The 21,744-nt window shown below is 42.9% G+C and overlaps 1 protein-coding gene across 1 annotated transcript; it reads right to left on the bottom strand.

Moving 5' to 3' along the window:
* Positions 1-1,758: 1,758 nt before the first annotated feature.
* On the bottom strand, positions 1,759-21,572 carry Prr11 (proline rich 11). Its single transcript, XM_032912929.1, has 10 exons — positions 21,455-21,572; positions 18,363-18,495; positions 15,118-15,268; positions 14,765-14,887; positions 11,222-11,479; positions 8,954-9,052; positions 6,978-7,093; positions 6,009-6,068; positions 5,834-5,930; positions 1,759-2,044 (listed from the first exon to the last, which is right to left on the bottom strand). Exons 2-10 carry the CDS (start codon positions 18,488-18,490, stop codon positions 1,976-1,978), a joined length of 1,101 nt encoding a protein of 366 aa, XP_032768820.1. The 5' UTR covers positions 18,491-18,495; positions 21,455-21,572; the 3' UTR covers positions 1,759-1,975.
* Between the last annotated feature and the right edge of the window lie 172 nt (positions 21,573-21,744).

The raw sequence follows: 21,744 nt of genomic DNA, 5'->3' as shown, positions 1-21,744 counted from the left end.
TCGGTTCTCTTGCAAGAAGCACTTGTTCAGCTCAAAGCCCTGAGACTCCTCCGCACTGAAGAATGAAGATAGCTTTTGCCCCTTGAGTGATATGCACTCTAATGGGAATTACCCATCTGTTCTCCTTAGAACACAGGATCCTGGCTGTCGCTACATAGTGCCATGAAGACATGTAGTAAACCATGGGATCCCAGAAATAAATTGCAATTTTTTAGGAACGGACAAACAAGGTAGCTAGGTAAAATATAAGGTTCTCAGTTAAATGTGAATTTCAGAGAATTAATAACACATATATACATAGGTATGATAAATTATTAGTTAGTTTTGTAGTTGCTGTGATGGAATAGCTGAGAAGAGGAAGGGTTCCTTTTGGCTATCATACACTCCATTGTGGAAGGGATCAAGATAGCAGGAGCTTAAAGCAGCTGGTCACGTTGCATCTACAGCTTAGGGTGCTCTATCCCTGAGGGTAGGTATTCCCATCTCAATTAACCTAATCAAGATGGAAAGCCATCTTCCAGGTAATTGTAGATAATTGGTATTAACCATCACATGAATGAGTGTGCGTATATGTATGTCTGTGTGTTAGTACTGGGGTTTGAACCCAGTGTCATAAACATTCTAGACCAGCACTGTATTACTGAACTCCCTGCAAAGAATTAAACATAGTATTTAAATGTATGTGCACATCATTCAGTATTCAGGTGATAGTCTACTAGCTCAGCACATTCATGACCTTGAGTTCCATCTGTAACACTCAAATATTTGTTTGGTAGGGCAGATTTTTTCTTAAAGCTTTTTTGTGGTTTATCTGAAATTCAAATTTAATGGAGTACCTTGTATTCTTATTTGCGAAGTCCGACAGCTCTAGTCGAGCAAGAATGAAGGAAGTTCAGTGGGAGACACATCACTGCCAGCAAATACACAGGCTGGTAAGGAGCAAAGCAGCAACCTGGCTCATGATAAAACTGCCACGGACCACAGAGAATCCTTGGCAAGGCATTCTGGAAAATAGAGGATTCTTGCTGAAATCATGAAGAACTTATTTGACTGCTGGAAAGTGGACAGCAGATATAAAAAGTAAGGAATAAAGGCTGAAGGTACAGTTCAGGGTGTATGTACTTAGCACATGTGAGGCCCTGGGTTCAGTCCCAAAAAGGAGAGGAGGAGGAGGAGGAGGAGGAGGAGGAAGAGGAGGAATAGGGATAGGAGGAGGAGGAGGAAGAGGAGGAGGAAGAAGAGGAGGAAGAGGAGGACTCAGATTACATTCTTTTTTTTTTTTTTCCGGAGCTGAGGACCGAACCCAGGGCCTTGTGCTTGCTAGGCAAGCACTCTACCACTGAGCTAAATCCCCAACCCCTCAGATTACGATCTTAATGTCATAGATACCTTTATATAACAAATTATTTATACCATTAGTATTTCCTAACATATTTAATAATTTTGTGTGTTGAAGGGGCATATATCATAGTTCTTTTTACCCCTCCATTTGTGTTCTGGTCATTGAACTTGAGTCATTAGGCTTGGTGGCAAGTGTCTTTATCCTTTGAACCATATTGCCAGGTCCTACAGAATTAAATTTGAATAGCCACTCTAACCTAAACTGGATAATGCCAGGATAAACATTAGTTTGCAGGCTGCATTTTCTTTTTTTTTTTTTTTTTTGGTTTTTTTTTTTCGGAGCTGGGGACCGAGCCCAGGGCCTTGCGCTTCCTAGGCAAGCGCTCTACCACTGAGCTAAATCCCCAACCCCAGGCTGCATTTTCTAATCTCGTCTGGTCCCCCTTACCATCGTGAATGCCAGGAAATATCCAAATGCCTTTATGCCACAGTATGTGTAGCCTCCAGACATACTCACTCTGAGTCTTTAAGAAGAATTACACTTATCTAGTTATACATATTTTAGAACATTAACATTTGGGAGGGCTGGTCTGTCATTGTATGAGTCACTCCACGGAGTCAGGCCGAGTTGCTCTCAGTTTTGTTCATCAAAGTTGCTTGTAGAAAGCGGCAGAGATTGAGTAGGGCTTTGAGGATGAGCCAGCTATAAAAAAGAAAGTCATAGTCACACCGTGAATGGTGTTCCTGGGGCCGACACAGGGCTTCTTCCTTATCAACAAGGCTGTGCTGCTTTGCACCCCTAGCTACCTTTCCCAGCCTTCCCGATACAAACAGAAGCTAACAAGCCTCTTGTCTGTGGACTTCTCCTTTTGTCTGTCTGAGATGTGGATATAAGTCTATGGGAAGCACTGCCATTGTACACCACGAGGACCATATATTAAGGACGGAAGAGAGCATGAAATGACGGCTCATGTCTGGAACCCCACACTTGACAGTCTGGGGCTGGATTGCTACAGGTTGGAGGCCAGCCTAGGCTATATGGTGAGTTCTGTCTCAAAACCAAAACCAACCAACCAACCAACTAACCACCACCACCACCACCACCACCACCACCACCACCACCACCACCATCATATTGGTGTCTGTTTCTTAGCACATTGTGCCAGTTATGGGGTGGGGCAAGGGTAGCAGGGCCCTAGGCTAATAGAGAAAGGAAGTGCCTAAGGCCTCTGTGAGGTTCCTCCCTTCATCTCAGAAGGCTCTGGTGTTTCTGCTCCATGGGAAGAAGGAACTACAGTGTTCAAAGTCACAAGTCCAGCAACCCCAAGTCCCAGCATTCCAGCAGGGGAGGCAGAAGATGGCTTCTCATTATAGATTCAGTAATACAGGAGATCGGGAAGATGACTAAGCAAACCGGTGTGGAAAAGATGCCGTTCACATGGCTCACCCAAGCAGGAGAAATGAGAACGCTGTCCAACCTTTTCCTGTTAGCAGTGCACAGCACAGCCTGACTCTCAACACCATGCTCATCTGTGGTCTCCATCAGGTTCTCTCTGGAGACAGCCTGGCTGTCATTTGTCAGGTTGTTTTATAGGCCACTAGGCCCCTCGGAATGGGGCACTTACACATGCTGTTCTTTTGTTGTCTGGGACGTTCTCTTCTCTGACATTTATGGTAGGACAACCCTCTCTCTGTTACTTCCTGTTTATTCTTTAAATGTCTTTGCCAGAATCATTATGTAAGGAAATATTCTAGACTAGGCCATCTGGGCTAGATCACATCCTGTCATGGGTTCCAACAAAACCTTAGTCCTTTCCTTAAGAGTACTTACTATGGAATGCGACAATAAGGAATTCTTTGATTCACATCTATATTTTCCAATGGACTGAAAGGTTTAAGACAGCAGACCTGGGGCTGGAGAGATGGCTCAGTGGTTAAGAGCACTGGCTATTCTTCCAGAGGTCCTGAGTTCAATTCCCAGCAACTACAAGGTGGCTCACAACCATCTGTAATGGGATCCGATGCCTTCTTCTGCTGTGCAAGCATACATGCAGACAGAGTACAGAGTACTCACTCATACATTAAAAAAATACATACTACAGATATTAAACAAAAAGACAAGCAGCTCTGTGTTTGCCTTTGTTAACCATTCTAATCCTGGTACTCTAGCACAGTGCTTACCATACAGCAAGTGTTTGGTAAATTATCTCTAAAGGAAATTAAATCATCAAACATTCATTAGCAAAGGAGAAGTGTAATCCTAGCTGTAAACTACAGTGTTTTTATTTTCTTCATAGAATTTAATAATACCAAATTATTAAAGCATTTGTAAAGCAAACAATGAAAAGTTATCATTCTCTCACTTGCTTGTTGTCTCTTTTGCTTGCCTGTGTAGCAGTGGCGGGTGAACATGGGGTGTCCCTCATGCTCGGTGGGGAAGGGCTTTCTCACTGAGCTCCACTTCAGCCTCTTTTGGCTTTTTTTTTTTCTTTTCTTTTTTTTTGGAGCTGGGGACTGAACCCAGGGCCTTGTACTTGCTAGGCAAGCGCTCTACCACTGAGCTAAATCCCCAACCCCCTATTTTGACTTCTTATCCTGAGACAAAGGCTCGATGTTGAGGTTCAGGAATTGCTACACAGACCATACACCGTCTCATTAAGCAAGAATAGTTTATTGAATGCACACCCAAGACCGAATGAACAGGACCACAAAAACTGACTTGGGCACCTAACTGTGTTAACAGTTTGTTCTTAGGGCAGGCTTTTTACAGGAAAGATCAAGTTCAGAAGTTCAGAAGGCGGGGCTGGTGAAATGGCTCAGTGGTTAAGAGCACTGACTGCTCTTCCAGAGGTCCTGAGTTCAAATCCCAGCACCCACATGGTGGCTCACAACCATCTGTAATGGGATCTGATACCCTCTTCTGGTGTGTCTAAGACAGCTACAGTGTACTCATATATATTAAATAAATAAATCTTAAAAAAAAAAGTTCAGAAGGCTTTTTGATTAACTAGACAAAGTAAAGTGGGATAAGAGGGGTGGTGGGCAGGTGGTGGACAGGGAGTTTCAGAGCACTGTAACACAGCAGAGCATAAATAATACAACCAGTGTTATGACCTTTGAGGAGAATCTTTCAGTGTCAGCTATGGATAGTTGCTTGTGGGAAGCAGAGTCTGAGAGCCTGAACTTAATTTTACCTATGAGCAAAATGGAGACTGAAAACAAAATGGCTACAGTTATGTTAAAAGGAGCAGGCCTCAACACTCACTAAGCTATACAAGCCAGCCTTCGAAATACTTTGTAGTATCTTCCTGTCTCATCCTCTCAAGTATTTTAAGTCTGTACCAACAAGACAGGCTTCTTCGTCTGTTTGTATTTTGAAGCCTGTAGCCGAAACCAGGGACTCACTATATATCCCAGGTTGGCCTTCAGCTTGTGACCCTCCAGCCTCTATCTCCCAAGTACTAGGATGAGAGGTATGTATTGCCTGGCTTGATTTATTATTATAAATTAAACATTTTTTCTCTTGTTTTCAAGACAGAGTTTCTTTGCGTAGTCCTAGCTGTCCTAGAACTCACTCTGTAGACCAGGCTGGCGTTGTACTCAGAGATCTGCTTGCCTCTGCCTCCCAACTTCTGGGATTAAAGGTATGTGCCACCACTGCCCAGCTATTTTTAATTTTTAATTTCTAAACTATGTGAATGTACTTATGCGTACTCCAGAGGCCGGAACTGTCAGATGCTCTAGGAGCCAGAGTCACAAGTGATTGGGAAGTGCCTGCTGTGGATGCTGGGAATCCAAGTCACCTCTTCTGGGAGAACAGTGTGCACTCTTAACTGCTATACCCCCCAGTCTGTTATTATTAACTATGGTCATTGCTAAGAGAGCTGCATGGTGGCTCACTGTTCTTTTTTTTTCTTTTTCTTTTTTTTTTTCCGGAGCTGGGGACTGAACCCAGGGCCTTGCGCTTCCTAGGCAAGTGCTCTACCACTGAGCTAAATCCCCAACCCCGGTTGCTCACTGTTAATCCCCGTGCTCGGGAGGCAGAGGCAGGTGGATCTCTGTGAGTATGAGGTCAGCCTGATCTACAAAATGAGTTCCAGTACAGCCAAAGCTACACAGAGAAAACCTGTCTTGAAAAACCAAGAGAGAGAGAGAGAGAGAGAGAGAGAGAGAGAGAGAGAGAGAGCGAGCTACTTTTTTATAGTAGTGGAACATACCTATTATCCTAAAAGCTGAGTCAGGAAGATTATGCCCTTGAGGTCAGCCTGAGAGTTACATAGTGAGACCCTATTTTAAAATATATAAATAAGTACTTTTGATTCTAAAGAAATTAGCTTATTCTCCCTCCCTCTTTTCCTCCCTCCAGTGCTCGGCATTAAACCAGGCCCTTATGCACACCAGGCTACACTCTCAGGACTAATAGCAATTATTTTTCAGGCTAATGAACCAGAGAACTTAAGTTTGCATTTTTTGTTTCCCCACACAGACTTACCTGAAACTTTCTCCTTAAGGCTCGGGTCATGACTGGAGTGAGCCCAGTTCCTGTATCCATGTTTTCTTTATTGTTAAGAGGGGTCCCACCTGGGCTCCTGTGAAGAAGAGCAGAGCTGGGTTTTATTCCCACTTTCCAAAGTGACTTGGAAAGCGCGGGGGTGAGAGGGTCTTACCTTTCTACCTCGACTTTTCTCAGCAGTTTCCGGAGATCGATTTGGCTTTTACCAGGAGTACTGAGAATAAAGACATAAACATTGAACTTCACAGACTTCACCACTTTTTCTAAATCAGGTCAATTTTATATAAATTTTTTTCCTACATTATGATAATAATAGGTTGGGTGATGTCGGCCTTTAATCCCAGCACTCAGGGGGCACAGGTTCTATGAGTTCGAGACCAGCCTGGTCTACGGAGTAAGTTCCAGGACAGCCAGAGCTACACAGAGGAGCCCTGTCACCAAAAAATTGATGATTAATAATAATAATAATAATAATAATAATAATAATAATAAAAGAAAATAGCAACAGATACAGCATAGGGTCATGTACCATGTAGCCGTTCTTTCTTCCTCTGCCCCCACCCATGTAGCTCAGGCTATCCTGGAATTCACTATATAGACCAGGTTGGCTTAGCACTCAGAGAGTCACCTGAGTGATCAAAGGTGTTTAGAGTTTATTTCGGCTTATGATTTAAGAAGGGATGCATGCTGGGCTGGAGAGATGACTCAGGGATTCAGAGCACTGACTGCTCTTCCAGAGGTCCTGAGTTCAAATCCCAGCAACCACATGGTGGCTCACAACCATCTGTAATGGGATCTGATGCCCTCTTCTGGTGTGTCTGAATAGAGTCACAGGGTACTTATACATATAAAATAATAAAAATTTAAAAAAAAAGGGCAAAAAAGGGCCAGTGAGGGACCCCTTGCTGCGTAAGCCTGATGGCCAATGTGATCCCTCAGAATCCATGTGACAGTGAGAAGAGAGAACCAACTCTACAAGCTGTCTCCCAACCTCCACACAAGGGCAGTGGCTTGTGTGCATTTTCCCCTACCTCTAACATATACACACAACAATAAATTACATTTAATAAGAAATCACATTTTCAGTAGCAGCAGAGAATAACTGTGCAATTTCCTTACTTACATCAAGACATTTTTAATTCGAGTTGCCGACACCCTGGAGTTTGGTTTCAGGGTAATGCGCTGCAGGTCAGAGACAGTAACTAATGGAGTCCGTTCCTCTGGCGGTGATGGTACAAACTTTAATTACGAAATGAGACATTAAAGATATATAACAAAATACCATTCTAAGGTAAACACAGCGAAACAGCAAATAGTTTTGACAGCCAGACTGTAAGTTTTCCATGATTCAATTCAATTTTTATTTCAAAGGTTCAAAGGCTCTCTCTCACACTCACCCATTTCTCTCAGGTTTTACTAGGTAGGATGCCATTGCTTAGAACAGGCTGCTATGAAACTTGCTATGATGTGGCCTTGAATTCAAAGAAATCCTCCTCTCTCAGGCTAAGATTACAGGTGTGAGGCATCACACCTGTCTAGTATGTTTTTATCTACAGTATGGCTCATGTAGCCCAGGTTGGCCTGTTGATTCCCCATGTACTGAAGGATGACTGAAATCCTGACTCTTTGCCTCACCTCCCAGGTGCTAGATCATTGGTGTATCCCACTGTGTCCATCTTGAACATGAGATGTGAGATGTGTATGGGTACACACGACATACGTGTGTGAACATATTTTTGTGCATGTGTGCGTGAATGTGTGCATGGAGGCCGGGGTCAATGATAACCTTCATTATCATCAATCATATTGAGACAGGGTCTTTCTCTGAACCTGGAGCTCACTGATTGGCTAGACTGGCTGGGTGGGAACTTTGGAGATCTGATTGTTCCCATTTTTTCAGTGTTAGATGTGTAGGTAGGGCGGCTTTTTAAAATGGGAGTACCAGGGACCCGAATTCAGGTCCCTTATGCTTTTATGGCAAGCACTTTACTACTGAACCATCTCCCAAGCCTGGTTTTTTGTTTGTTTGCTTTTGTTTTTGTCTTATTAAAATATTGAACCCAGGGCCTTAAACATATTAGGCAGATGCTCTGTCATTAAACTGTATCCCCAGAGGCCACAGAATGATTTCTATACATAAAGTTTTCCATATTTATTTCCCACATAGGAACAACCAGGTTAAAAAAGGAAGATGCCAGGTGTGATGCTGTGTTTCTAACACTTGTAAGGTTATGTGGGGTGCATTCCAGTCTTTGAAGCTGGCCTGGGTTAAGTACCAGGATCTTATCTCAGAAAAACACACCTCAGAGCTTGGGAGATAGCCTAGTTGGTACAGTGTTTACTGTTTAAAGATGAGAACTGGAGTTTAGATTCCAAGCATCTGTGTAAAAAGCTGGTCTGTCAGTAAACATCTGCAGTTGTAGCACAGGGGAGGCAGAGTTGGGAGGCTTTGCTGCTCAACTTGTGTAGCTGAATGAGGGAACTTTAGGCTCAGTGAGACACCACATCAAAAAGAGTCCTGTAGGGGTTGGGGCTTTAGCTCAGCGGTAGAGCGCTTGCCTAGTGAGTGCAAGGCCCTGGGTTCAGTCCCCAGCTCCGAAAAAAAAAAGAAAAAGAAAGAAAGAAAGAAAAAAAAAAAAAAGAGTCCTGTAGATGCTGGGCATGGTAATGCTGACCTCTAATCCCAGCATGTGGGAGGCAGAGGCAGGTGGATTTCTGTGAGTTCAAGGCCAGACTGGTCTACAGAGTGAGTTCCAGGATAGGCAGGGCTACACTCTGTATCAAAGTAAATAAGTAAATAAATAAAGTATGTGGGGTTGGGGATTTAGCTCAGTGGTAGAGTGCTTGCCTAGCCAGTGCAAGGCCCTGAGTTCGGTCCCGAGCTCCGAAAAAAAAGAAAAAAGAAAAAAAAAAAGTATGTAAAGTGAAAGCAATAGAAGAAGATGCACTAAATTAACCTCTGGCCTTCACTCATGCCTTCACAAACACACAAATATGACACATATACAAAACACTGCAGGAAGCAGGCCATGTGTGCATATGACACATATACAAAACACTGCAGGAAGCAGGCCACGTATGTGCTCACTGACATCTTACCTTTCTCCTTTCGTCAATATTCTGTGTCTTTTTTAATTTCACAGTGAGTAGATCTTTAACTGTTATATGCATGGGTCCATCTTTCTTTAACGGTTCAACCTTAAAGTACATAAAGAGGTTAGAATTAAAATTGGGGTCAGGATATCTAGTGAAATCCAAATCCAAGTCTGTTTTGTAAAGACTCAAGAATTGAATGTTAGGGCTGGAGAGATGGCTCAGTGGTTAAGAGCACCAACTGCTCTTCCAGAGGTCCCGAGTTCAATTCCCAGCAACCACATGATGGCTCACAACCATCTGTAATGGGATCTGATGCTCTCTTCTGGTGTGTCTGAAGACAGTGACAGTGTACTCATACACATAAAATAAATAAATAAATCTCTAAAAAAAAAAAAAAAGAATTGAATGTTAACTTGCTATTGTCATTTATTTATTTTATTGTTTCCTTCTCCTTTTTGACTATTTTTGGGACAGGGTATTGCTATGTAGTCCTGCCTATCCTAGTATTCCATATGTAGCTGAAACTGGCCTCTAACTCATGGCAATCCTCTTGCCTCAGCTTCCAAATGCTGGGACTTTAGGAACAACCATACCCATCTAAATCACATTCTGCTGAGTAAGCAAGAAGGACGTGTGTGCATGGATGTGGGTGTGTGGGGTGGTGACAGAGAACCTTAAACTGTTCTTCTTTGGAGTGGAGAGATGGCTCAGTAGTTAGGAGCATTTGCAGAGGACCTGAGTTCTGTTTCCGGTACCCATGACTCACATGGGTTCCAGGGGAACCAGCACCTTCTACTGACCTTTTCAATCACCAAGCATGTGGATGGTACACAGACATACATCAGGGGAAACATCCATTTCCATAAGATAAAATAATTTTAAAATTAAAAGTTTCTATATTTTAATGTATATGAGTGTGTGCGCAGTATGTATGTACGTATGTGTACTACATGTATGTCTGGAGCCCGTGGAGACTACAGGAGGATGTCCGAGCTCCTGGAACTGGGGTTAGAGATAGCGGTGGGCGCTAGGAACCAAACCCTGGTTCTCTGCAAGAGCCTCAAGTGCTCTTAACTGCTGAGCCATTTTCCCAGCTCCTCCACACCAGGATTTTCTTTTTAATTTGTATGTTTTGAGACTAAATTCAAAAACAAAATATAGCCATAATCTCATCATATAACCAAGGATGACCTTGAACTCTTTCTTTCTTTTATGTTTTTAAAGATTTATTTATTATATATGAGAACACTGTAGCTGTCTTCAGACACACCAGAAGAGGGCATTGGATCCTATTTCAGATGGCTGTGAGCCACCATGTGGTTGCTGGGAATTGAACTCAGTACCTCTGGAAGAACAGTCAGTGCTCTTCTCTCCAGTCTGACCTTGAACTCTTGATCTTCCTACTTCTACTTTTGAATTGCTAGGCTTAGATATGTGTTCTGGACTTGGGAATAAACCTTTCAAATTATATAACACACACACACACACACACACAAAACGCGCACGCGTGTCTATGTATAAGTATGTTTAAATGTGTGTGTATGCATATATGATATACTACAGTCCAAGCTCCTCAAGACGCTGAAGCAATAGATCACAAGTTAGAGGTTAGAGGCTAGCCTGTGCTACTACATACTGAGTTCAAAGCCAGTCTGGGTTACATATCAAGATAGTATTTCAGAGAACAAATGAACAACAGCAAAAACCTAAAATAAAACAAAGGAACAAGGTTTGGAGAGATGGCTTAGTGGTTAAGAGGACTGATTGCTCTTCCAGAGGTCTTGAGTTCAATTCCCAGCAACCTCATGGTGGCTCACAACCATCTGTAATGAGATCTGATGCCCTCTTCTGGTGTGTCTAAGACAGTGCACTCATATAAATAATAAATCTTAAAAAAAAAAAAAACAAAAGAAAAACAAAAGTAACAAGAACAAGAAAATTGAATAATTACATTGGTGTGGTGACAATGCCACCTACTCAAAGGCTAAAACAGGATTGCTTGAGCTTACCAGTTCAAGACCAACTTCGGCAATATAATGAGACTATAACTAAAAACAAAACAAAACAAAAAACCAAACCAAAACAAAAAGCAACAAAAACTTATAACTAAAATCAGAACTAAAACTGAACACTGTTACATAAGGATATAGAGTGAGAACCAAAGACAGCCTTTGTGTTTGTACTTAGCCTTTGGCCCAGCTTTCAAAGGCCACTTGGCTTTACTCCTGGGCTACACCCGAACCAAGACACGCTGGTTTTAGTCTTTCTTACCTGAAGTGCTTTAGTGCTACCAGATTTTCTGAGCAGCAGAGGTGCTAGGGGTGGTGGAGGTGGAGGTGGAGGTGGAGGGGGAGGGGGAGGAGGAGGGGGAGGAGGGGGAGGATGACTGGCTGGCTGTGGCAGTGTGGGAGGAAGAGCGGTTTGGGATTCCCCATGGGTCGTTGGAGCACAGGCAGGCACAGTTGTAAGTCTGTCACCCCCGCAGCACGTGTGGCAACAGCTCGAACGAGACGAGTGTTCCGAGATGCTCTGGAAGATACCATATTTGACAAATAGACAATAGATTAATTGGGTGATGCACAGTTTTTTGTTTGTTTTTGTTTTTTTCTCTTTTTTCCTTTTTTCAGGCAGGGTTTCATACTGTAACTCAGGCTGGCCTTAAAAGCCAGACAAACTATTTCCTCAGCCTTGCTGGTGTTAGGATTACAGGGCTATAGATGACTCTGGACAATATCAACAAATTTACTCCAGTAAGGCTACTGTTTATTGAGCAACGGAGAAGGCCTGGCACTTTTTTTTTTTTTTTTTTTTTTTTCGAGCTGGGGACCGAACCCAGGGCCTTGCGCTTGCTAGGCAAGCGCTCTACCACTGAGCTAAATCCCCAACCCAGGCCTGGCACTTACAAGCTTGCAGCTCTTGCAGAGGACTGGGTTTGGTTCCCAGAGCAAATGGGGCAGCTTACAACTGTCTACTCCGTTCCAAGAGATCTGATACCCTCTTCTGGTCATCTACCCATCCCAACCACAACCAGGCTGTGCTCTTTGTCAATCTTGTTTTCAGTTATGAGGAGCACACTCAGGGCCTTGTGCATTTCAGGATACTGGTGTACTAATGGACCAGAGCCATGCTCTAAGACGGTCTTCCCATGTAAGGAAATATAAGTATTTATGTATGTGTATAGTAATTTATATGTATATAATAAAATATTGTATAATATGTATTTTTAAAACATGTATTAATATAATATGCATATATTTTATATATGTAAGTGTATATTATATATTAAATAATATGTTCTTATATACAAGGTTTTATATACATATATGGTATATGGTATACACAGATATCATACATATGTGTGTATATACATATGTGTGTGTATCTCATAAGCATAATTCCACTGAGTTAATTACCTAGGTAGGTGATTGGCTATTTTGAGATGGGGATCTTCCTAATTAGCCAGCCTGGTCTCGAATTCCTAGGCTCAGGTAACTCACTTATTTCCGCTTCCTGAGCAGATGGGAACTATAGATACATGTCACTGTGCCCAACTCAAAAATATCACATTATATGCTTTAACTACACATGATGCATCCTATAGAATCCTAACACATCTCGTTCTAGGCCCCTATATTTAATTTATTCAATAGTATATTCTTCTGTGTTGTTTTGTTTGAGACAGCATCTCATTCTCTCTTACCGTGGCTCAGAACTCATACCTCTGCCACGCCCTACCACACCTAACTAAGTGTTGGCACTGCGTGCCGGGGATGGTTGCTGTCCTGGCTTCTTTTGTGGCTCATTGCTGCGTGCTGAGGATTGAGCAGCTGACATTTTAGGCAAACAGTCTGCCACTGAGCTACACTCCCAGGCTCATGAATGTTACATTTGCACACATTTGCACACTCATCATACTTCAGTATTTATTATTTGCAACTCCCCTTCCCTCACACTGGAGATTGAACTTGGAGTCCACATGCCAGGCAAATGCTTTACCACTAAATTGTATGCCCAGCTAAAAACATGTACTTTAAAGAATTACTTATTTATTTTACTTCTATGAGTGCACTGTTGCTGTCTTCACACACAGCAGAAGAGGGCATCAGATCCCATTACAGATGGTTGTGAGCCACCATGTGTTTTCTGGCAATTGAACTCAGGACCTCTGGAAGAGCAGTCAGGGCTCTTAACTGCCGAGCCATCTTTCCAGGCCTACAAATACTTTTTGTGAGACAGGGCTCATGTTTCACAGGCTACCTCAGCCTCCTTATGCTGCTGAAGACAGTCTTCACTTCCAATCCTTCAGCCTTTGCCTCCTAAGTGCTATCCTTCTAGGTCTTTACCACTATGGCTGCTTCTGTACCAGGGCCTCCTGTGTGCTGACTCAGTACTGTACCAACTAAGCCCGTTCCTAGCCACTTCCTGCTTTGAAGAAAACAGAAAATGTTTTAAAGAGATGATCATGGGGCTGGAGAGATGGCTCAGTGGTTAAGAGCACTGACTGCCCTTCCACAGGTCCTAAGTTTAATTCCCAGCAACCACATGGTGGTTCACAACCATCTGTAATGGGATCTGATGCCCTTTTCTGGTGTGTCTGAAGACAGTGACAGTGTACTCACTTACATAAAATAAATAAATATAAAAAAAAAAGAGTGAGATGATCATTTTATGTTATATATACATATGTATGTGTGTCTGTCTGTTTGAATGTGCACTGTTGTGGGTGTAGGTGCCTGCAGAGGCCAGAAGAGGGCGTCCGATTCCCTGGTACTAGGGTTACAGGCAGTAATGAGATACCCAACATGGGTGCTGGGAACTAACCCTGGGTTCTCAGCAAGAGTAGCAAGTACTTACCCACTGAGCCATTTCCTTACCATAGCACATAAAAATTCTATTAGTTTATGCTCATCTCAATAATGTAAGAAAGCATCTATTGTCCCAAACCTTTTAGAGTTTTTTTGTTCTTTGGTCAATCTGATTAAGTTCAGTGTTGCCCAGTGAAATTCCTTTTATACTTCTATTTTATTTTATTTATAATCCCTTTTTATACTTTCATTTTGTTTGTGTGGCCAAGACCATTACTTTTTCCTAATGTACATTTGAAAATCGATTTAAGTTTTAGTTATGTGGATGTGTGGATGTGTGCACTTATGAGTACAGACTCCTGTGGAGGAGGCCAGAGAGGCTGGATCCCTGAAAGCTGGAGTTACAGGCACTTGTAAGATTTCCATGATAGATGTAGGAGCCAAGCCTGAGCCTCTGCAAGAGCAGCACACTCTTAACCTGGTAGCCATCTCTCCAATGTCCCCATGACAGTTTTAACCTGGTAGCCATCTCTCCAATGTCCCCATGACAGTTTTAACCTGGTAGCCATCTCTCCAATGTCCCCATGACAGTTTTAACCTGGTAGCCATCTCTCCAATGTCCCCAGGACAGCTTTAACCTGGTAGCCATCTCTCCAATGTCCCCAGGACAGTTTTAACCTGGTGGCCATCTCTCCAATGTCCCCAGGACAGTTTTAACCTGGTGGCCATCTCTCCAATGTCCCCAGGACAGTTTTAACCTGGTGGCCACTCTCCAATGTCCCCAGGACAGTTTTAACCTGGTAGCCATCTCTCCAATGTCCCCAGGACAGTTTTAACCTGGTGGCCATCTCTCCAATGTCCCCAGGACAGCTTTGCTTCCCTCTATTGCAAAAGGAACTCGTTTCGCCTGACATTTGAGGTATTACCCAAATTCATACCCAGAGTATTTTACTGCTGCAATTGTCTTTCTAAATGAAATCTCTGGATTTGTTTGTTTGGCAATACCAACCTTCAAGTTTTCTTGAAGCTCGCACAATTCGCTTTTCAAAACACGTAATTGTTGTTTAAGGCTGTGAAGTTCTCTGTGGTAGACTCGGGATGGGAAGATGGCATCTTTTAATACTTCTAAACTCTGAAATTTATAGATAAACAAGTGTGAGGCTCATGAGCAGCATGATAAAGCAAGTGGTGTCACATGTGTCTTACGTAAGCAAAGACAAGTATAATCGCCCAAATGAACCTCATCTAAGTTTAGCCTCAGGAGTATAGCAAGCCCAGGAACCATAAAAGAACACAAACACTCAATGTGGCAGAACAAAAACAGAAGCTATATTGCTGAGAACAGGTTTATGAACCCGATACCTGGGCTACACAGGTCTGACAGCAACTGTATATGCACCATGCTCTATTTGTCCAAAGGTTTATTGCAGCTTTGATGTTAGGAAGTCTTAAGTTCCAAGATGGTCTTAGCCAGTTTCTGCTTTGGGGAATATCTGCTGAAGAAGTAACCACTCTGTGGAAGAAATATCAAACAAAACAAATAAAAAAAAAATCATAGGTCTTGGCTAGGCATAGTAGCACGCACTCAGAAAGCAGAGGCAGGAGGCTGGATATAAGTTTAAGGCAAGCTTGTTCTACATAGTGAGTTCTATGTCAAAACAATATTGTAAGAGCCTGTCTCAAAAAAGAAAGGACACGGGGGCTGGAGAGATGGCTCAATGGTTAAGAGCACCGACTGCTCTTCCAGAGGTCCTGAGTTCAATTCCCAGCAACCACATGGGGGCTCACAACCATCTGTAATAAGATCTGATGCCCTCTTCTGGTGTGTCTGAAGACAGCTACAGTGTACTTATATATAATAAATGAATAAATCTTAAAAAAAAAAAAAAGGACACCCCTGCTTCTAAGTCATAGCATAAAATCAGGCGGATCTCTGTGAGTTCTAGGTCAGTCAAGGCTACAGAGTGTGACTCTGATCCCCAAAAACCCAAAATATACCATCCCCCAACCCCAACCTAGGTCAGAGTGACAACTTCTAATTAAGTAATTAGTAGACTTTATTTATTTTAAAATAATTAGTTTTGGGGCAGGGGAGTCTAAGGGTGTTTGCTAAGTACATGTTGTTACAGTGAGCTGTATCTCCTGTCACAAATAGCTTGTTTAGAATGTGACTCAGGACCAGGCTCTGAATGACTGGTGGACTTCATTGCTTTGCTTTTTTTTTTTTTTTATTTTTTTTTGAGACAGGATCTTACTATGTTGTTCTGACTGTCCTGGAACTGGCTGTGTGTGGACCATGGTTGCCTTGAACTTACACCAATCCTCTCTCCTGTGTTTCCTGAGTGCTGGGATCACATGTCTGTGCTAAACATAGCCTTATTTATTTACTGTTAGATTAAAATAACTTGTGTGTATATGTGTGCTGCATCTGTGTGAGTGTATGTCATGTGTGTGAGTGCCTGCAGAGGCCAGGGAAGAAGGTAAGAGGTCTTCTGTAGCCAGAGTTGTGCACGGTTATGAGCTAGCTCACTCGAGCCCTGGCTATCCTGGATCTCACTTTGTAGACTAGGCTGGCCTTGAACTCAGAGATCCATCTGCCTTTGCCTCCTGAGTGCTGGGAGTAAAGTAAAGGCTTGTACTACTATCACCACCATCGAGGGACATATTTTTATTTTTTGAGACTGGATCTCATGTGTTCTATGATGACCTTGTTAAACATGATATGGGATCATAGATGTGAGCTATGAAGCCTGACTTTATTTTTAATTTTTGTTCTTTGTGTGTGACACCCTGATTTAACCCCTGGCATACCAACAGTAAAATAAGCTGATGAGGTGGTCCATGCCAGGCACCGAGAGACGACATGGGAGGGGTTAAAGCAGGGTGATTTCTGAAAGCTCAAGATCAGTCTGGAGTAGACAGTTCCAGGGTGGCCAAGACTGGAGCTAGAAAGACGCTGTCTCAAAGAAAACCAACAAAGTAAGAATCTATCCTCAAGAACAAAAGAAAGTGGGGCGGAAGCTGCAAGGATGGGTTCACAAAGCATGCTAGTAAGAACGCTAGTTCCCCAATTCCTGGGGCTCAGCCTTCCTTTCTACGAGACATTCAACTTCCGAATCTAAGAACAGATGGCCAGGGGTTAGGGATTTAGCTCAGTGGTAGAGCGCTTGCCTAGGAAGCGCAAGGCCCTGGGTTCGGTCCCCAGCTCCTAAAAAAAAAAAAAAAAAGAAAAAAAAAAAAAAAAAAAAAGAACAGATGGCCAACCTAACCAGAACTAAGGCTTCTTTCCAAGTTCTACACCCCTCTCTCCTTAGTTTCTACAATTACTCAAAAAAAATTTAACTCAAAAGGGAAAGTATGTACTTTGGATTTGAACACAACTCCTTCTGATTCTTACTTCATTTGAACACATTTTTTTTTTTTCGGAGGTAAGGACCGAACCCAGGGCCTTGCGCTTGCTAGGCAAGTGCTCTACCACTGAGCTAAATCCCCAACCCCTTGAACACATTTTTAAAGAAAGGTGTGTGTGTGTGTGTGTGTGTGTGTGTGTGTGTGTGTGTGTGTGTGTGTCTGCAGATACTTGAGGAGCCCAGAAGAAGGTATCAGATCCCCTAGAGCTGGAGTTCCAGGTATTATGAGATACCCTGCATAAGTGCTGGGACCTCAGAGTACTCTAGGCAAGAGCAGTCTGTGAACCACTGAGCCATCTCTGCGGCCCTCATTTGAACTCTTGTGCTATGTAAAATTCAGGACGTCTGGTTAAAAATTTAACTTAGTTATTTTTGAGTCAGTTTCACATAGTTCACGTAAGTTCTGAATTAGCTGTGTAAGTTGAGGATAACCTTGAATTCTTGATTATCTTCTCAACCTTTAGAATGCTAGGATAATGGTATGTGCCACCAGTGTCCAGCTTAAATACTCTGGGGTGTGTGTGTGTGTGTGTGTGTGTGTGTGTGTGTGTGTGTGTGGTGGGGGGAACGCGTGCGCGCACACGCTAGAGCATGTGTGCTATGGTCAGAGGGCAATCTCAGGAGTTGTTTCTCCAGCATGCAGGTTCCAGGGATCAAACTCCACTATCAAACTTTGCTTGGAGGCAAAGGACACCTTCCTGTTGGCTCTAGACAGGATTTCCTTCGGCATCACCGTACACATCCCTCAGCTGGCCTAGCACTCACAGAGGTCTGCCTGCATTCCCTCCTGAGTGATGTTGTGAAGACCTGTGCCCTCCTCTACTTTGTTTTACTTCATAGCCTAGATTGGCCTGGAACTCACTATGTAGCCCAAGAAAGTCTTGAACTCCCAGCAATTCTCCTGCCTCAACCTCCTGAGACCTTGAACTCTTGATCCTCCTACTTCTACTTTTGAACTGCTAGGCTTAGAAATGTGTTCTGGACCTGGGAAACCTCTTCCTGGGTTACAGAGAGCATGAACTACCATGCCCAGCAATACTTTTAGTATAGACACAGTTCAAAGGTCACATGGGACATACATAAAATGAAAATGATTTATGCGGGGAGGTGAAATTCAAAGATGACTGCATGTTCTGTATTATCATTGGCCGACACGGATGAGCTCTAATTGTTTCTGTCTTCTCCATCACACCTTACCTTTCTGGTGTGGGTGGTGGAGGGGGAGGTGCCAATAACTTAGGCAGGACCCGAGAGGCTTCTTTCGTTTTACATAACCGTTTGGCTTTGGCTTTTAGCTTTCTTCTTCGCTGTTTGAACTTGGGCATGATTTCTGTAGAGAAAGTTTTGAAGTTGAAAAAAATGTATTTTTTGTAGATGGGTGCTTTGCCTGCCTGTGTGTCTGGCTTCACACCCATTGCATGCCTGGTGCCTGATGAGGCCAGAAGAGGCCTGCATATCCACTGGAGCTACAGATGGTTGTGAGCTGCCATGTGGGTGCTGGGATTTGAACCCAAGTCCTGTAGAAGAGCAGCCAGTGTTCTTTAGTCCCTGGAATGCATGTTTTCTTAAATAATAATAATGGATACATATAGAAAATGTATAAAACTTCAGTTATGCTATAGAAACTTTATATATCCCTGAATATATCGTCTTGGCTGGTTTAGGTTAATTTCAAGGTTTTTCCTTTCTCTCCAACCTTGGTTAAGAAATAAATTGTATGAATATCCTAGTAAGAGCACCAGTGGAAGGGGAAGCCCTGGGTCCTGCTAAGACTGAACCCCCAGTGAACTAGACTGTTGGGGAGAGGGCAGCAATGGGGGGAGGGTTGAGGGGAACACCCATAAGGAAGGGGAGGGGGGAGGGGGATGTTTGCCCGGAAACCGGGAAAGGGAATAACACTCGAAATGTATATAAGAAATACTCAAGTTAATAATAAAATATATATATATATATAAAATAAATAAATTGTAAATAACATTTGAAATGTAAATAAGAAATAACCAATTTAATTAAAAAAAAAAAAAAAAAGAAATAAATTGTAGTTGTGGGCATGGTGGTAGATATCTGCAATCCCAGAATTGGGGATTAGGATTTGAAGCAGAAGGACCACTGTGGATGAAAGAACATCTTAAGAGACATGAGTGATCCTGTATCTAAGACATCCAAAAACCCAGGTACAGTGTACACACCTGGACGTGTACTCACTACTTGGAAGGTGGAGACAGGTAGATCAGGACTTAAGGATAGCCCTAGGTACCTAATGAGTTCAAGGCCAGCCTGGGTATATGAGACCCTGTCTCATAAAACCGAACCAACCCGGGGTTGGGGATTTAGCTCAGGGGTAGAGCGCTTGCCTAGCAAGCGCAAGGCCCTGGGTTCGGTCCCCAGCTCCGAAAAAAAGAAAAGGAAAAAAAAAAAAAAAAAAAAAACCGAACCAACCCCAAAACCAGAGAGAAAGTAACCAGTGTTCTACAAATCACTTCAAATGGAAGAAGATGTACACTGAGATTTAAACTGCCTCTGCAGAATCTTTTCCTTTGGCTTACATTGGCCCCTCACCTTGCTTTTGTGGTTTTATTCATGAAGCCAAGTGAACTTCTCTTTATTCCCTGCAAGCCCCTCTTCCCCGGCCGGAGACCAAACCCAGGTCTTTGCGTTTGTCTAGCAAGTGCTCTGTTACTGAGCTGACCCTCCTTCCTTTCTAAAAGTAATTGTGAGACAAGATCCTGTGCATCCCGGGGAGGCCTTCACCCTTCCTATACAGCTGAGAATGACTCCACCTCTACTTGATGGACTGCAGTATAGGACACATCCCACTGGGTTTATGAAGGGCTGCAGGGCCAAGCCAAGGCTTTCTGCATGTTAGAAAACAGTCTACCAAGTGACAACAGTACTTAGCCCTTCGCTTTCCCTATCATAGAGAAAATGGCTGTGGTGGGTTATAGTATATTAAGATAGGTTTGTCATTCAGCAACATTTAATGAGCATCTACTAGGACAGGCAGATGTCACAGTGGGAGGGACCATTTATTAAATGCCCCCTTAAGTGGGGGCACATTCTTCTTTTCCTCTGCTAATCTTCAATCTCCTCAAAGGTTTTAATCCCTGATAGGGAAGATTTTAGTCCTAGTGTTATACAAAACTAAGCCGAGGGTTAGATTAGCTATCTACCTACTATAATACAATAGAATATAAAAATGCAGGTCTGTACGTCTTCAGAGACCATGGCTTTTTCTAATAGACTGTGTGGCTACAGTAACTTTAACAGGCTTTATACAATTACCCAAAATGAAAGACCTGTTTTAAGACAGGTATTTTGAAACACTTTAATAGTATTTAAAATACTTATGTTTTATGTTTAAATATATTTCCTTATCTGAAGAAAAAAAAAGGTCTAGGTTAGTTTGATCTGAAGCCCCAAAAGGGCTTTTTCAGTTTTAGTTTGTTGCTTCACAAGCTCCTGTCTCAGAACGAAAATTAGTCTCTGCATGAGTTGACACTGCTGGTTCTTTAAGAACTCCATCAATTATATGGAAAGTTCTTTGGCCAGGGGCACTTCTAAAACTGTGGCAGCATCGGAAATGACAGTTGCTATTTCATCACCAACGTTCTAAAACACAGTTTTTACATCCTCCTCTAGTCAATTTAATTTCCATCACCAATTCATTGGTTTACCTTGAATACAGGATCACTGCCATTTTATGTTGTGAAGCATTGCTCCCCCTTACTCCCCACCCCCCGACCCCACGCGGTCCTTTCCTATGTCTTTTTCTGAGTGACCACGGGTCCTTAGTCTTACCTGGCATACTACTAGACATACAGTAAAAAGGGTATACTTTTAAAATAGATGTCAGAAGTAACTTTGCATTATGGAACGTTGTAAAACTACCTGACAGAAAATATTCCTCCACAAACTTAAATGTGCTGAAGAATGGCGGGGGAGAGCATCTGCTTAAATACATATTCTGATAGGAAAATTGGGTAGATCCCTATAGTTTGCATTCGTCACTAGAGACCAGAGAAGCCAATACCGCGCTAGTAGGCGGGCCCCCTTTGAGAAGCAAAAGGCATTACCTTCAAAACATATATTGCAGTGTTAAATAGAAATATGGCTCAGATGATGCCAGAGGAGTTCTTGTCCTGTCCCGAACCTTCCCTTTTCTGCTCCTTCTTCCCTCCCTGTCCAGCTCAAGACCCCACCTCCTTCAGACTTAAGAACCCAACCATCAACAGTCTGAGTAACGGAAGACGGGAGTAGGTAACAAAGAAAAAAAATCATCGTTGACTTACTAGTCTAAGAGCCTGGGGATTAGACGAAGTTCGGGCCTGAGCCTCTTCCACACCATAAAGAAAATTTCAAAATTAAATCTTTGCCGAGGAGCGACCAATCGTAGACGTGGTCTCTACAGGGTTCGTTGTCTTGAAAGGATCAAAGCACAGCTTGGACTACGATTGGCCAAGAGAGCATCACACCCTAGCCAATCCGAACTGAGGCGCTTCTTGTATGAATAAGGGAAGGCGGGCGAGAAGGGGCGGGGAAGCCGGAGAGAAAAGAAGGTGTGTCACGTCGCCTAGGCCGA

The sequence above is a fragment of the Rattus rattus genome, chromosome 9 (assembly GCF_011064425.1).
Source record: "Rattus rattus isolate New Zealand chromosome 9, Rrattus_CSIRO_v1, whole genome shotgun sequence".
Classification (NCBI taxonomy): domain Eukaryota; kingdom Metazoa; phylum Chordata; class Mammalia; order Rodentia; family Muridae; genus Rattus; species Rattus rattus.
Note: the sequence above shows the minus strand (reverse complement) of the source record. Positions and strands in the feature narration are given on the sequence as shown.

Excerpts from the sequence above, each read along its gene's own strand:
- Prr11 (XM_032912929.1), bottom strand. The coding sequence starts at position 18,490 with ATGCCCAAGTTCAAACAGCGAAGAAGAAAGCTAAAAGCCAAAGCCAAA. Across the intron at positions 7,094-8,953 it reads ATATTGACGAAAGGAGAAAG|TTTGTACCATCACCGCCAGA; the intron begins GTAAGATGTCAG and ends TCGTAATTAAAG. Across the intron at positions 2,045-5,833 it reads CCTTAAGGAGAAAGTTTCAG|CTGGCTCATCCTCAAAGCCC; the intron begins GTAAGTCTGTGT and ends TCTTTTTTATAG.